At 40.6% G+C, this 15,039-nt stretch overlaps 1 protein-coding gene across 3 annotated transcripts; it reads right to left on the bottom strand.

Annotated features, from left to right (window-relative positions):
- Positions 1–306: 306 nt before the first annotated feature.
- Positions 307–13,351, bottom strand: VDAC3 (voltage-dependent anion channel 3). Of its 3 annotated transcripts, none has more exons than XM_009696020.1 (9): positions 13,318–13,351; positions 12,010–12,081; positions 10,830–10,879; positions 6,911–7,063; positions 6,260–6,312; positions 4,661–4,888; positions 3,601–3,751; positions 1,030–1,087; positions 307–801 (listed from the first exon to the last, which is right to left on the bottom strand). In XM_009696020.1, exons 1-9 carry the CDS (start codon positions 13,349–13,351, stop codon positions 710–712), a joined length of 891 nt encoding a protein of 296 aa, XP_009694322.1. In that variant the 3' UTR covers positions 307–709. The 3 variants fall into 3 exon arrangements, with proteins under 3 accessions (XP_009694322.1, XP_009694323.1, XP_009694325.1); XM_009696021.1 differs by lacking the exon at positions 13,318–13,351 and adding an exon at positions 9,706–9,708 and having other exon boundaries at positions 12,010–12,076; XM_009696023.1 differs by lacking the exon at positions 13,318–13,351 and adding an exon at positions 9,164–9,166 and having other exon boundaries at positions 12,010–12,076.
- Between the last annotated feature and the right edge of the window lie 1,688 nt (positions 13,352–15,039).

Genomic DNA, 15,039 nt, shown 5'->3' with positions numbered 1-15,039 from the left:
TTCCTATATGGGAACGAAATTATCTAAAACATATGTAAACTTTTGGTTTGCTCTTTTTGATACCCTCAATAACATTTTAATGAAAAAGCTGCTTTCACTGTGTAGGTCTCTAACCCACAAGAGGTGTGAGGATGTTTTCCTAGAGACCACAGAGAAGGAAATCTTCAGTGTATACGTATAGTTGAACAAAGCATGTGCAGTTCTCTCTCAACCATGCTTCAAGTTGCACCAAAAAAACCCCCAACCAAACCAAAAACCACCACAGCTTGTCTGAACCTTTCTGAGAGACAAGACACACCAACATTATGTTCCAACTGTGACCAGTTTATTTCATTCTGATGTAAACCCAAATTTCCACTACAGCACAGAGACCACCTTTTTTATAAAAGGTTGTGAAGTACAGGACATGCAGGATGCAATACAGTAATGGGGCAAGGGGGGATTTTCTCCTGTTTTTTAGGAACAGATTTAAAATAGGGGAAAATGAAGTGAAATGTGGCACAAACATCACAACTTCCATGCATGCCTTCAAGTATCTTCCTTTGATGTGCTGGCACTCTCTGGACTGCAGTGTTGGGTTAAAATGATTCTTTGGAAGAGTATAAAGTTCACGTCTTGAAATTTCCGAGTAATATTAAGGCCGAAACACACTGGGTACACTTTTCCTTCATCTTCCAGAGCACCACCTGTTGTTTTACTTAAAGCTGCATTAAGCTTCCAGCTCAAATCCCAGCCCAACTTTGTGACCTCCAGCACTGAAATTCTTGCCATCAATCAAGCCTGAGAGGGTCAGCTTTACACCTAGAAAAGCAAATAATGACACCCTTCATACACTGATATCCCTGTACAACGCCCTCTCTCAAGTACTTAAGTCTCACTAATGTCTATTAGTTGCTATAGGAACTTCTGTACATACACATCCTTTACTTCTATGGGCCTACGTAAGATTTTTACCTAATTGGTTTATCTATTCTGTTCTAGAGATGACCTTAAAATAACTATTTGCTGCTACCAGTTAGACTTACGTACCAGGTCGCAGGGCATGAGTGTAACCCATTCCAATCAGGCTGGCATTATTCACTTTAGCCTACAGGAAAAAAGAAATCACAATATTTATACACTGTGTACCAATATTCAGACAGAATTGTCCCAGTGCCCTGAGAAGGTGGCTTATGCATTAGTTCTTTCAGCTACTTGTAGACTAACCTCTACCAGGGGCATATTCTAATCTTTTCCTCTTCTCCTCAAGAGTTTCCAGCTTAAGTAACAGCTCCAATCTTTGTCTCATATTGTGACCCCTTAGGCCTACATAAAATGCCACCCTGTCCTTCACTGCCCCCAGCATTGTCTTTTTACATTCTTTAAAGGGCTAGTTACTTAGTTGCCAATGAAGTCTGTCGTGTTCACAAACCCCTGTTCACAAATTGCTTAGTAGTGATTTTTTTTTAATAAGCAAGAAATACATGAATACGCAAAGCCATTTTTGCATTACTAAGTTTTGAGCTGTTCACAGTAGTATTTCCCATCTTTCATTTTGGCTGAATTGTCCTGGAACTAATTCTTGTTTTGAAGCGTAACACATGCTTGCTACTTCACTGGGTGAAAAACTGGCTGGCTGGGCATGCCCAGAGAGTGGTTGTGAATGGAGCTAAGTCCAGCTGGCGGCCGGTTGCCAGTGGTGTTCCTCAGGGCTCAACGTTGGGGCCAGTTCTGTTTAACATCTTCACTGATGATGTGGACAAGGGGATCGAGTGCACCCTCAGTCAGTTTGCAGATGACACCAAGCTGGGTGGGAGTGTTGATCTGCTTGAGGGTAGGAAGGCTGTACAGAGGGGTCTGGACAGGCTGGATTGATGGGCTGAGACCAGCTGTATGAGGTTCAACAAGACCAAGCGTCGGGTCCGGCACTTGGGTCACAACAACCCCATGCAACGCTACAGGCCTGGGGACGAGCGGCTGGAAAGCTGCCCAGCAGAAAAAGACCTGGGGGTGTGGGTCGACAGCCGGCTGAACATGAGCCAGTAGTGTGCCCAGGCGGCCAAGAAGGCCAACAGCATCCTGGCCTGTGAGCCAAGAACGCAAACAGCACCCTGGCCTAAATCGGAAACAGTGCAGCCAGCAGGACCAGGGAAGTGATCATCCCTTTGTACTCTGTGCTGGTGAGGCCGCACCTTGAATACTGTGTCCAGTTTTGGGCCCCTCACTACAAGGAGGACATTGAGGTGCTGATGCGTGTTCAGAGAAGGGCAACGAAGGTGGTTAAGGCACTGGAGAAAAAGTCTTACGAGGAGCGGTGGAGGGAGCTGGGGTTGTTTAGTCTGGAGAAAAGAAGGCTGAGGGGAGACCTTATCGCCCTCTACAACTACCTGAAAGGAGGGTGTAGTGAGGTGGGGGTTGGTCTGTTCTCCCCGGTAACTAGCAATAGGACAAGAGGAAACGGTCTCAAGTTGCGCCAGGGGAGGTTCAGGCTGGACATTAGAAAGAACTTCTTCACTGTAAGAGTTGTTAGGCATTGGAACAGGCTCCCCAGGGAGGTGGTGGAGTCATCGTCCCTGGAGATGTTCAAAAAATGTTTAGATGTGGTGCTTCAAGACATGGTTTAGTGGATTTAGCAGGCATGGTGGCATCGGGTATACGGTTGGACTTGATGATCTTTGAGTTCTCTTGCAACCATCATGATTCTGTGATTCTATGATTCAGTTCTTAAGTTTTAGAATGTACACAGTTACTTTTATTCAGTCACTTCCCCATGGACATGTTTTGTCTCCTGAACCTACCTCTCAGCTTTTTTTTTTTTTCTTTTTTTTTTTTTTGTTGTAACATTTCTGCAAGAATTTGCAAGCGACAGTAACAACATTATCTAGGGACCTCAGCTGACTTTCAAGCGTTAACCAATTGTTAGGAGAAGGCTGTAAGCTCAGCTGAACTGCCATCATTTTACTGTAGTACAGTTTTACATTATAGAATCAGTCGTCTGGGACCTCCCCAGTTAGCCAGGACTGCTGGTAGATGATGAAGAGTGGTTTGGTTAGCACATCCACCAGCTCCTTCAGTATCCTCGAGTGAATCCCACCCGGCCCCATAGATTTGTTCATGTCTAGGTGGAGCAGCAGATCGCTAACTGCTTCCTCCTGGATAATGGGGGGATTATTCTGTTCCCCACACGTTTCATCCAGCTCGGAGGATTGGCTGCCTTGAGGATAACTGGTCTGGCTATTAAAGACTGAGGCAAAGGTGGCATTAAGTACCTCTGCCTTTTGCTCATCCTTGCTGGCAACGTTCCCCTCTTCATCCAGTAATGCATTAGATAAGAATTAAAAGGACACTGCATCCTCTTATTACCTTTTGAAAATACATTTTTGCATAGGCTCCAAGCACACTAGTCAGACTAGTGACTATTTCACTATGGACAAAACATAGTTTTTCATCATTTCACAAATATGACCTGTGAGGTCCCAATTTAAATTTGAACCACAAGAGAAGACACAATTTGCCATCAACTGTTCTTTCTCAGTAACTATTTAAAGCAACTACTTCATACCACAAATTTTCAGTATTTAAGGGAGCTTGAAATACTTGTTCCTGTAACAAAATTCTTACCACAATGGAAGTCTTCTCATCCAGTTGGTACTTAGCAGCAATACCAAAACGTGTGTTGTTACTGCCAGCAGTCCACGCAAGATTGACTGATGTCTCAACTTTGTTATTAACCTTCTGATAAATAGACCCACCAAACTCGGTGCCATCATTCCTGTTGGTAACAGATATAAGTGTGTCAAGCCTTGCCTTGTTTAGTAAATAGTTAACTCTTTAGATTAACCCTTTCCCCAAATCATTTGATCATTATCTCTTAAAATGAACCAAGAGCTCCAATACTTCCCCAGACATCTCATCTACTTCCTAGCTGGAGCTGGTAGACTCCAGCTTACATTTTTTACCCCAAACATAAGTTTTGCTTGCAGAACAGAACACGACTTTCCAACAGTCGAGGCCTACGGTTTGAGGTTCTGACAAAAAAAAAACAAACAAACCAGATAACTTGCTTGCCTCAACTTAGGAAAGCAAGCCTGCGATAATGCATAAAGGGACAAATCCAGAAGGAGACTTAAGGCACTTATGGTAATGATGAGACTGAAAACAATGTTACTGCATTGCAGTTGTTTAAACATACTATCTTCAAAGACTCTCAGAACATCTGAATGCCAAGACTAGAGCTACACTGTGATGACAGCTGGAAACACTCAACCACAACACAACACACACCTCTCCTCCACTTCAGGCATTTCTGAGCCAGAAGCTTTCTGTCTGGTGGGGACAGGGGGAAGGTACAGTAGCTTAACTGAAGGCTCTTTTATGTAGTGCCAAAATAGAAGTTAAAGTTTAGAGATTTTAATTCCAAATTAACCATATAAAGTGCCTTTACGCCACTATCTTAAAAAAACCAAAATTACCCTGAAACAAGGTCTCAAAAGACAGCCACGACTTGGAAAGTTGTCCCTGCTTTAGTTGTACTGAAGATGAAAATACCAAATATAAATTATTTTGAAACAAATCAGCATCTCCTTCCATCCACTCACCTCTCACCTAACTCTGTTAATGCTCACTATTCATCTAGGTTGGCTTCTCTGATAATGTTTTTCTAGGCTCAAATAATACTTACACATTAGTGTGCAGCTGAAAGTCTCCTGCCTTATATCCCAAGGCAAAGTTATTTTGCGAAAGCTTAGACTTGGCTGTATCAAAAGCCATCTGGTAGCCAGCAAGCCAGCCTTCATAGCCCAACACTGCCCAGCCATAGATAGTTGGTCCAGAGAGATCAATGTCTATGTTGCAGCCTAGATTTACATATTCTCTTTTGTAGGAGGTCTTCAACTTTCCACTCTTCTTCCTGCAGAGAGAAACATGCCATTTTATCCCTGGTAGAATACAAGTATGTATTATATGTAGTTTTATTCACATAGGTATGTCCCTTAAGGCCAGTTAATTAAATGTCTGTAATGCCTACTTAAAACTGCTGACTGAAGAGGGCATGGGATAAGGGTAATACTGGTATTATGTGTATTTATGTGGTGCTACTTCTTCCACCACTATCTCAAACTCCTTAAAATCCTCAAGAAACAAAAAAACCAGAAGCGTTTCTGCTTAATGCTCTAAAAACCATCAGGTTTCAAATTTTGTTCTCCATAAGTGAATGCAATGCATTATGGCATCAGTTTCTTTCAGGAGCACCCATGACATCCCACATCGATAGCTTGCCTTTCTGTCCTTCAGTGACTTTTTGTCTGCTTGGTTCTCTCTACCTTTCCTTCATGTGCAGTGCTTGCTTTCCTTCCTTCTTCACTGCTGGATACCAGTCTCCTCTATCAAAAATGAATTTCCTCATCCTCCAGACATCATCCACTTAGTCAGCCTTTTTCTGTCCCTCTGGAGAAGCCTCTTCCTCTCTCTCCAATGCATCTTTGTGCTCATTTTGTTATTAATTCAAACTTAACATAACTGAGACAAAATTTTATCACCTCCTTAATCCTCTCCCCCACTGCCTTTCTCTCCCACTGAAGACACGGCAGAACACCATGCTGCCTGTCACTCATACCCAGGCCTGGGGTCTCATTTTTGACTTAGCTTCTAATTCCTTACATCCAAGCAGAATTTCAAACTCTAGATTTTTCTGATAGGCTTTCCCCAACAACAAAAGAAATACCACCAATTATTTACAAAGCAGTCTCAAGCTTTGTGCATTATCCAGACATAAACACCCCTCCTTTGCTCTACTGCCTATGAAAAATAAATACATGATAATTGAGAAAGACAAAAAAGTGCTATTCCACTGCCTATCATAATACCTATGCGGTTCTACCTCCTCATTCAGTTTTGCCTACACAACAGGAAAAAAAAATAAAATTGTTTTGTCTTCTTAAGGCACTGAGCTGATGGCAGTATGACTGTCATCACCATGACAAAGATGGTACAAGTGAAGTGGTCCATGTAAGGCTCAGCTGTTAAGGGGAGAGTTACAAAAATAAAATACCTACTCCAAAACAACAAATTTGCCAATGGCGAAAAACCTCAAGAATCATTTTTAGCAGACCTTGTCCTTCTGAGCCCGCTATTATCGATTGCCTTCAAAATATTCTACAGTTCCTGCAGAATAGTCTACAATAAATTTTAAGCATTTTCACAGTGACCAAATGAAGCATTTCTAATTAAAAGTTATGGGAAATTCTAGCACTCTGAAGATAAAAGTACAGAAAATATTTACCCTGTGTTTGGTACAAATGTAGTGTCAAGAGCCACCTTCAATCCTTCAGCCAACTGCAAAGAAACACAGAGATGTCTGCTCACAACTGTGCTGAAACATGATTTGTTACGTTCCACTACTATAGCTCTACTTCCTGTCTAAAGAGGAGACAAAACATGACCATAATGTCTCCCACATGTTTTACAACGAAATCAGAAGATGTTGTACGAAGAGGGATTAAAATTTGGACCTTTTCTCCCCACAATGATGCCCTATAACAGCACATGCTTTGCAGATACGTTATTACAGGAAGGTGTCAAATCTGGCGTTGATAAGAAAATTGAGAAACTCTGTTAAAGAAAGAAAACTGTTCAGTTCACGTTTGCTTATTCCCTATGGTTCCAACAATCCATATGGTAGCTCCAGAATCTCTCTCAGAACCTACACATATTCTTTTAAGACATAGTACTACTTCACAGGCCAAACCATGTACCTGTCTCAGCTTTCCCACCCTTGTTTTGAGTTGGACAGCATCTTTCATTTTAAAGCACAGGTAAAAGTGCAAAACTGTAACTACAAAAATTGATGGCCATACATGGCAGAGGGCACCACAGAACTTTTGCTACCTTTGGCATCATTATCTTATGCTTCAGAGTATCTACTTCCTCTTACCTGATCCTCCATGGAAACTTCTGTTCCCAGTGTGTTGTCTGTGTTCCACTTCTGGGTGAATGTAAGTCCATAGTCTTTGATCTTATATTTGGTCTCTAGACTGCCTGAAGCCTTGCCTGTGTCTGTGTTGGAAGAACCAGTTGCAGTGAATTCCTGCCAAGAGCATAACATGAGTTTCAGCACTCTGATATTTAATTACATGGAGTTTTTCCACTTGTCAACGGCCAGCACTCACACTTGCTACCCTCAGGCCTTTTGACAGAACCCTCAAAATAATCCTCATCTTCCCTATCCCCACCAAAAATAATTATTTTTGCGTCACAAAATGCTACTCCTTTTGGCATCTCCGTTCTGGATATTTCTTTTATTAAGGTGTGCTGATAGAGCCCTGGAACTTGCTTACGTTGGAAAAAGCACTATTACACAAAAGACCTGACATCTTCATTTTTCATCTGCAACATGATTTGATTACCTGCTCGCCGCCTCTAATTTTTACAACACTTTTTTCGTAACTTATCCACTAACCTCCCCTGCACTCCCCCCTGCCCTTTTACACCATCTTTTGTCCACTCCAAAGCAGCAATTGTTATTTCAGCATTCCACAACTTGCTCTGTACCTTCACATGGATCCATACCCAGATACAAAAAGATACTTGCTTGGGATACAAAGCTGCTTGTATCCTTGGATTTATCCTCACAAGCTCCTCTAATTCCCTTTATTATCTTACCAGTACTGTCCCAATTGTGCATGAAATAGCATCCATTATAGTCCTTCCTGGAAATCCTCTCTCCCTTATGAAAAGTAATCCTACATCCAACTTACGCTGCTAAATGAATAGCAAAAAAGATTGATTTCTCTTTCATTTCTCCAAACATTCGTGTGTTTCTTCCTTCTCATTCTTTTTTTCTTTTTCCACCTTTCAGCAGTGAAAATGTCTTCTGGAGAATGATCATTGATGCTTTTCACACCAAATACTGCACCCTAACATTGTTGTTCCCCCTACCCTTTATACTGTTGTCATTTCATAGAACTCTTCATACACCATGTTGATGACTTCTCCCTCAACCTACCTTCTCTGTCATTACCTCAGCCAGCAACTACACTTTAGAAGCTAGTTCACCCCTTTGTAAGGCACCTTGAAATTGTAGACCTTTTCTCCTTCACAGTATCAGAAAATAACTTGACCCCAGTGGCACCTTCACATCTCTCCATCAGGCTGGTCCTTCACTGACTGGCATCACTGAACCAACAACTTTGAATTTTGCATAGTATGTATTTTGTAACATGCTGTCCTGTGCTGCTTGGCTGGTCCCCCACACATCAGAGCTTCCTGTTATTCAGGGGACTTGAAGTCTCAATAAACATCTCTCCTCCTGGAATAACTCAGAGGTAGCCCACTCAGTATTTCATGCACAACAAAGCAGAAAGCAGTAAGTAGGCGTATTTTTGCAGTAGTAAGCTCAAGGTATATGAGCTAGGTTTTAAGAAGCATCCAAGAACTGATCTCATTTGTTGTCCTCATCTGTCAAATATTTTCCTTGAGGAAAGATAATTAATCTGCCATTACATTTCCAAGTTACACCTCTTTTGAAGTTTAAATATTGAAAGATACAGTGCTTAGAAGATGGCAGTATCCATGGCCAACACATCCAAGCTTTGGAACCCTGACTTTCCAGATCCATCTCATTCCAGGACAGTATTCCTGGATGCTGCGGACATTACTTTCACAATTCTGGACTTTGCAGTGTACAAAGATTGTCTTTAAATGATGCCAGGGAAGTACAGTCATGTAACATTCCTTACACACCGTGGCGGGGAAAGACACTTACTCGAGCTAATGCACAGCAGTTTTATAACATATCTAACCAGCTAACAAAAATACGTTATGAAAGTCAGGATGTGTTAGACTATCCTTTAAAACATAACTGCTACACACTGCTTTAATGTCACTTCCACAAATTCAGTGTAAAGACATCTCAAACCTGCATGAGAATTCAGAAGTAACTTTCTTCTGATCTTAGGGCAGGTAACTGATTAAAAAGGCTTAATTTGTTTCTCGGACCAAGCAGAGGAGATTGTAAAATGCTTTTCTCACAGCCAAAGTTAAAAAACCCCTGTGCTGTCATATGATGAAAAGCCAGAGGATTTTGCCAGGTGTCAGAACTGGATCTGCTTCTGGAAGCAGAAGGGACACAGTCAGCATCTGCTGCCATCAATCTTTAACTATCTAAACTAGAGAAGTCTCATCAAACCATCTCATGTACAAGTATTTCTTGAATTTTTTCTAGCTGAAAAATCAAAACTCATTCTGGCCACACGCCAGTCTAAAGCAGCAGTCAACCTCAGCTTCTCACTGACCTTCTAGTTTATGGTGGCTGGTGTCTTCAGGAACACCATGCACTTACTAGGCCAAATCACGTGCAATCATGCTTTGTTCCTAACCTCGGCTCCATCCCCAAAACCCCATTTTGTTGCAGCAGAATGCTCATTAGAAACACTAACAAAGCACAAAACCTGAAGCAACAGACAACTGTATCAATACTGTACCTATCTTGTTTTCCCTCCTGCTGTTTTTACAGTGTTCTTATTGTGGATTGTTGGACAAAGATTGCAAACGGCTTTATATACATGGATCACACAGCAGATTAAGATCTATGGACACAGTCAAACTTCAGGCTGTGGATGATAACATGACTAAAAACAATGGAACAGTTTATGAACAACAGTATGTACCACAGAAAACTTCAGACAAAGCAATAAAGAGCCAACATGCCAAAACAGTCACTATTCTTACCAGCTGGATAAACATCCAACACGCAAGTTGCATGGAAAAGGAAAAGCCTGTTTTAGAACTTAATACAGTTGTTCACGTTCCATCACATTCAGAAGACACCATAATTAACCATTAGCCTATTATTTGAGAATCAAAACTTCCAGCCAGGAAAACTGTGCATATCATGAGATGTCAGTAACTGGTAGCAGTCATAGTATAGAGACCACAGTTCCTCATGCTCACACGTTCTTGGTGCACAATGCAAGTCATCCATCAAAAGCTCAACTGAGACAGAATGCAGTAACACAAAAGGAATGACTTATCCATTTGCATGATAAGAACTCAGGAGAAGGAGAGAGCTAAGGCAAACGTGCTTATGAAGTAGGCTGAAAAGCAGCACAGTTTATCAACCAGAACACCATCAAGTGGTAGCACACACAGAACTGAGACTCAGTGTAAGAATAAGCTTATCCAGTAAACAATATATGCCTGTGGTTAAAGACCAAAAATTGTGAAATCCATTCCTGGTCTTGCCAGCCCTCCTGTGAAATCGTGAGGAAGCTCTACTTCTCCATCATTAGGGCAGGTATCATAGTATTTTCTAGTTACCTTAAGTGCTAAAGCATGATTAATGTCTATAAAATGCTCTCAAATTCTACATAAAGAGTACTGCAGGAGAACTATTTAGTTTTAAGTCTTGCATTGTAAGCACAGTGGAGATGAGAGAAAATGAAGTTAAGTTAAACTGTGACTCTTATTTGCCCCTTGACCTTTTGGATAAAAGTCAGTCTGGACTCAAAATCCTATAAAAACCAACAACAGCAGAGAAACTCAATTGCATTCATATGCAGAAATGAGAGCTATTTGGGGTGAAGAAACTCTATGTTTGAGATGTGGCAATGGGAATGGGGAGGAAAGCCACATGTCTGCAACAAAATGTGTGAAAATTCTTGCATGCCACAGGAAAAGAAGTACAGCTACGTCAGTTCCACACCATTATAGGAATACCTCAGTCAGCTACAGGTTTTTAAAATGAGAACTGAAAGAGAGAAGCAACACCTGCTAGCAAGTTATTACCACCAACCAGTTCAGGAATTTGTCCTTCCATTGCAATGCTGGTGATGTTGAAAGCCCTCAATACTTACCACCCCACTGGAAGACTTGGTCTTCAACTCTAACTTGACCGTTCCAAATCCTGAAAACAGAAGAGCACACAGTGTTTGTTTCACCACAATACACAAGCAAGGCTTATTTCCAAGGGACCCAAAGTACAGCAGGTAGGGTACAACACTGACCTGAAACAGCCTGTTTTCATGTTTCAACAGTTGTTGCTCTTACTGAGGAATGACTGAAGGAATTTTAACAATTCAAAGTGGGTGGCCTCCTAATTTATAGCCCTAACAGTCACCCCTCATCAAGTGTCTGGGACCAATCAATACAGTCACCATTTCTTCTGATTTACTCAATTTACTTTTATATTTCTGATGGCAGGGCAGGACTTTTTCTTTTTCCCTTGTCCGAGAAAAATATGTTTCAACCTACTTCAATCAGTGCCGTATACAGAGATACTACTGCTTGCTTCTTTTTCTTTCTAATCTGCTATCAGTCTAGGGAAATACCTGGCCCTTGCACAGAGTAGAAAAGCCTGAAACACCTGACACTAAAGCAGGGAACTTGAGTTGAATTTTAGCAAAGCTTGAACTCCATGGTGGCAGAGACCAGACCAGAGTGCTTTTTAATTTTATGTAGCATATGGATTTGGGATACAAATGCAATCTTTATTACATGCTCACAAAACCAGATAAAAAACGTCAATGCTTTTAGTACTGCTCCCAGAACAGGAACTAATGTCAGAATTTCTCCATTTAAGTTCTTTGAAGAGGAATGCAAATATTGTGAAATTATTTCCACTATAGCTATGACAATAGGCTATTCTGATTGACATAAAGATCGCTCTAGTTCAGGAATCTGTTAGTTGCTATTCAAAACATATGGCTTTCTATGGCAATCTACATGAGTTTGACTGATCTAATGCCTGTAAAAACAAATATTGGAAGGTAAAAAATGCAGCATTCTTCAGAGACAGTTCTGGAGTGCATCTTAAGTCAAACTCATAACTTTCCCCTGTAACTCTTTGCCTACTGCAGCATTTTCATGATACATGTCTAAAGTTCAAATTCAGAAGGGGCTAGATGCTCCAGGCCTCTGCTACATTCCTACTACAAGGTATTCAGAGGATCTCTGGGTACTAATGTCTTTATTGTCATTTTCAAGACGCCTATGAAAAAATATGAAAGGTTATCAAACTGCAGTCATGTTACTTACCATATCCCTTGTTGAAAACATCCCTGGCAGACTTTCCCAAGTCACTGTATGATGGTGGGACAGCCATTGGATCTGAAACATATTGGAAGCTGTAAGAATCTTAGGTTTAACAGCATCAAATCTAAATTATATCCAAAGCATTTATAAACATCTATGACTAGCACCCTCTGTGTACTTCACTGATACGGAACTGCAAGACCTTTGAACAACGTTCATGAAAGTCATCCTTGCGTCATCGTTGCTTTGTCAGAAACAAATGAACTTCAATTCAAAGAAGTTATGAAAGCAAATCCATTATTTGGAGTAACTAAATCCCAGGAACAGTATTACATTTAACTACATACGTAGGCTTCACATTCTTATATTGCAAAAAGAGCTCACGGGAGCCTCACTGCTGTTCTAATAACAAGCAAACATTGCATTTGTGACAGGACCCTTTCCGAAAGAGAAAGCCACATCACCACTGAACAATCCCAAAGGAAAAGATATCTGACTTCCACATGCACTTGTGACTTCTTAGAGAGTTTTTTCAGAGATTTGTAAAATATAGAAAGAGATCTCTGTACACTGTCCAGTAGCCACCAGTGGGTATTTCTGCACTGCGTATATGCAGCAGCAAAACCTACATTTTCTAATACAGGACAAAACTCAAAAGGACAATCATGTGATGTTACAGCTTACATGACATATTTAATGTCAGTTACCACAATTTGGGGATTTTGCATCCAAAAATCAACATTAAAAGAAGTAGGAAAACTCTGCCCCAGTAGAAAATTAGTCTTCCCCTTCTAGAATAAGTTTGCATAAATGTAAAGGCACACCTGCTCCAGAAAAGAAAAGTTATCAATGATGATGCCTTTGTTTGATTTTAAGGGTAACTCTTTGCCACTTAATCCTTCCTACAGCTGATGCATTTGCTGACATTCTTCTCCACAACACCTAACACCAGAAATCCCTGATCCCCCATTTGTTACTTATGCCATACTGAAAGAATAATCTAAAATGTAATAGTGCAAGCAAAACATGTAAAATCCGTAAAGTCATCACTTCTCTTCCACCGTTTTAGTTGCTTACCAGTGTACTTGGTCCCTCTGTCACAAATGCAACAGTATCTGTATTAAGTAATTAAGCCCTGTTTTCAGATAGCTAGGCCCTTCCTAAAATGAAGCACTCTGGCAATTTACATCCTATAGCAGATGAACACTCTATGCTCAGTGACTTAATAACTAACCTGCACTATGTATCTATCAATACATGGACTCGATGACCCTTATGGGTCCCATATTCTATGATTCTATGAATATATACCTGTGAGTTTAGAGGATCTAAAATAGCTGGACATGACTGCAGGTGCCTTATCTGAAGATTAGTACATAACACTGGTACTTCTCAAAATTACTATGTAAGAAGACCTTTTTACCTATCAAACATGGAGGGAAAAATTACAATCAGCAAATCGTTAAATTGACAAAAGAGAAACACAATGTGCACTTTCAAGACAGCATAGTTTAAATTATTACACAGCTATGGAGGAGAGCATATCTTTCTTTTAAAATGATGTTTTTTCACACAAATCTCTCAATTCAGAAGTTTCAACTTATACTTTAAATTTGGGTTTGGGGGTTTTTTTTGGTGTGGTTTGGGTTTTTCTTTTTTCTGTTTTGCTTTTTGTTGGTTGGAGCAAGGCTGATGCTTGGACATTTTAACATGGAGATACTGTACATATGCAGTAACTGCCTAACATGCTCTTGAACCTCAAACATTTTTTTCCAGCAAAAAGCAGCATGAAAGGTAACTCCCTGCAGAAGAATTCATGCAACATTTACTCACAGCTGGCTTTCAGGGAACTGTCCAGCTGTTGAAAACATGACAGGAACACTCCATAATCATATGGATTTGTAGCTGGCCTCGAAACCACATTTTCAATTAGAAGTTTGGCAATGATCGGTGGTAAGCCACAACACGTTTTGGGAGTTAGGACTGACGTATTCAGAGTTTAGAAGCCATCGGTCTGCTCTAACTTTCATATTATGTGGAGATGTTACACTGAACAACAGCAAGAGCTTAGATAACAACCCTATGCCCCACACCCCTACCTCTTCCGTGTTTTTCCAGCTGTCTCTCAAATCTTTCTACCTCCCTGCACAGAGAGGCATCGGCTTCAGAAAGACAAATGACAACAGAGTTGACCACCAAGTACTCTTGAGGCTCTTCTCAGCAGCTTCACTGAAAATGCTTCAAGTAAAGGAGGGCTTTACTATCCTGTTCAGCAACTTCTGCACCTAAATCTCACCCTTTTGGCTGACATGCTCTTCTGCGCTCTTCTGTTTACATTTTCATAAGGCTACTGACACATCTTGAATACTGTGAGTCTGTTCACTCTCCTAACACGTCTCCTCTCTTTATACTATATAGCTGTATTTTCTGTACGCTCTGTGTTTTAATGTATATGTTAAATACTATATAAGTACTTGAACAGTATTCTAAAAAAAAAAAAAAAGAAAAAGAAAAAAGATTCTTCAGGTTAGCTCATCCTGAAATACATTAATTCTTTGCTAGTAACAGGCAGCTCTACTTGCAAGCCAGAATTGTTTAGATGAACCAAGCTCACAGTTCCACAACTATTAATACTAAATTCAAATTGGTCTCCATCAACCAGATGTGATGACAACAGCCGACAAAGGATAAAGTGGGAAAAGAAACATTAAGCCTGAGATCTAGAACTAAGCCACAGCACTTATTTTAAGCACCTTCTTTTTAAGCAAAGGCTCCTTAACCTTGTGCTTTGATTTTCCCTTTCCACAACAATAAAATCAGTTCAACCACAGGAGAAAATATATCAAGGAATAAAAGGTTGGGGGCAAGTGATGCTCTTCGTTGTCATCTTCAGATATAGTGCACAGTAAGCCAAGGTCTTTGTATAAACTGCAAAACCAGAACTCCCGATTGGAAATATCAGTGAAGAAATAAAGATGAGAATACCCACACCCTACGGAAAAACTGGGGAAAAAAAACCAAACCAAAACAAAA

This window comes from Cariama cristata, unplaced genomic scaffold (genome assembly GCF_000690535.1).
Source record: "Cariama cristata isolate BGI_N322 unplaced genomic scaffold, ASM69053v1 scaffold13242, whole genome shotgun sequence".
Lineage (NCBI taxonomy): Eukaryota > Metazoa > Chordata > Aves > Cariamiformes > Cariamidae > Cariama > Cariama cristata.
The sequence above is the reverse complement of the archived record's forward strand: the minus strand, read 5'-3'. Positions and strand labels throughout refer to the sequence as shown.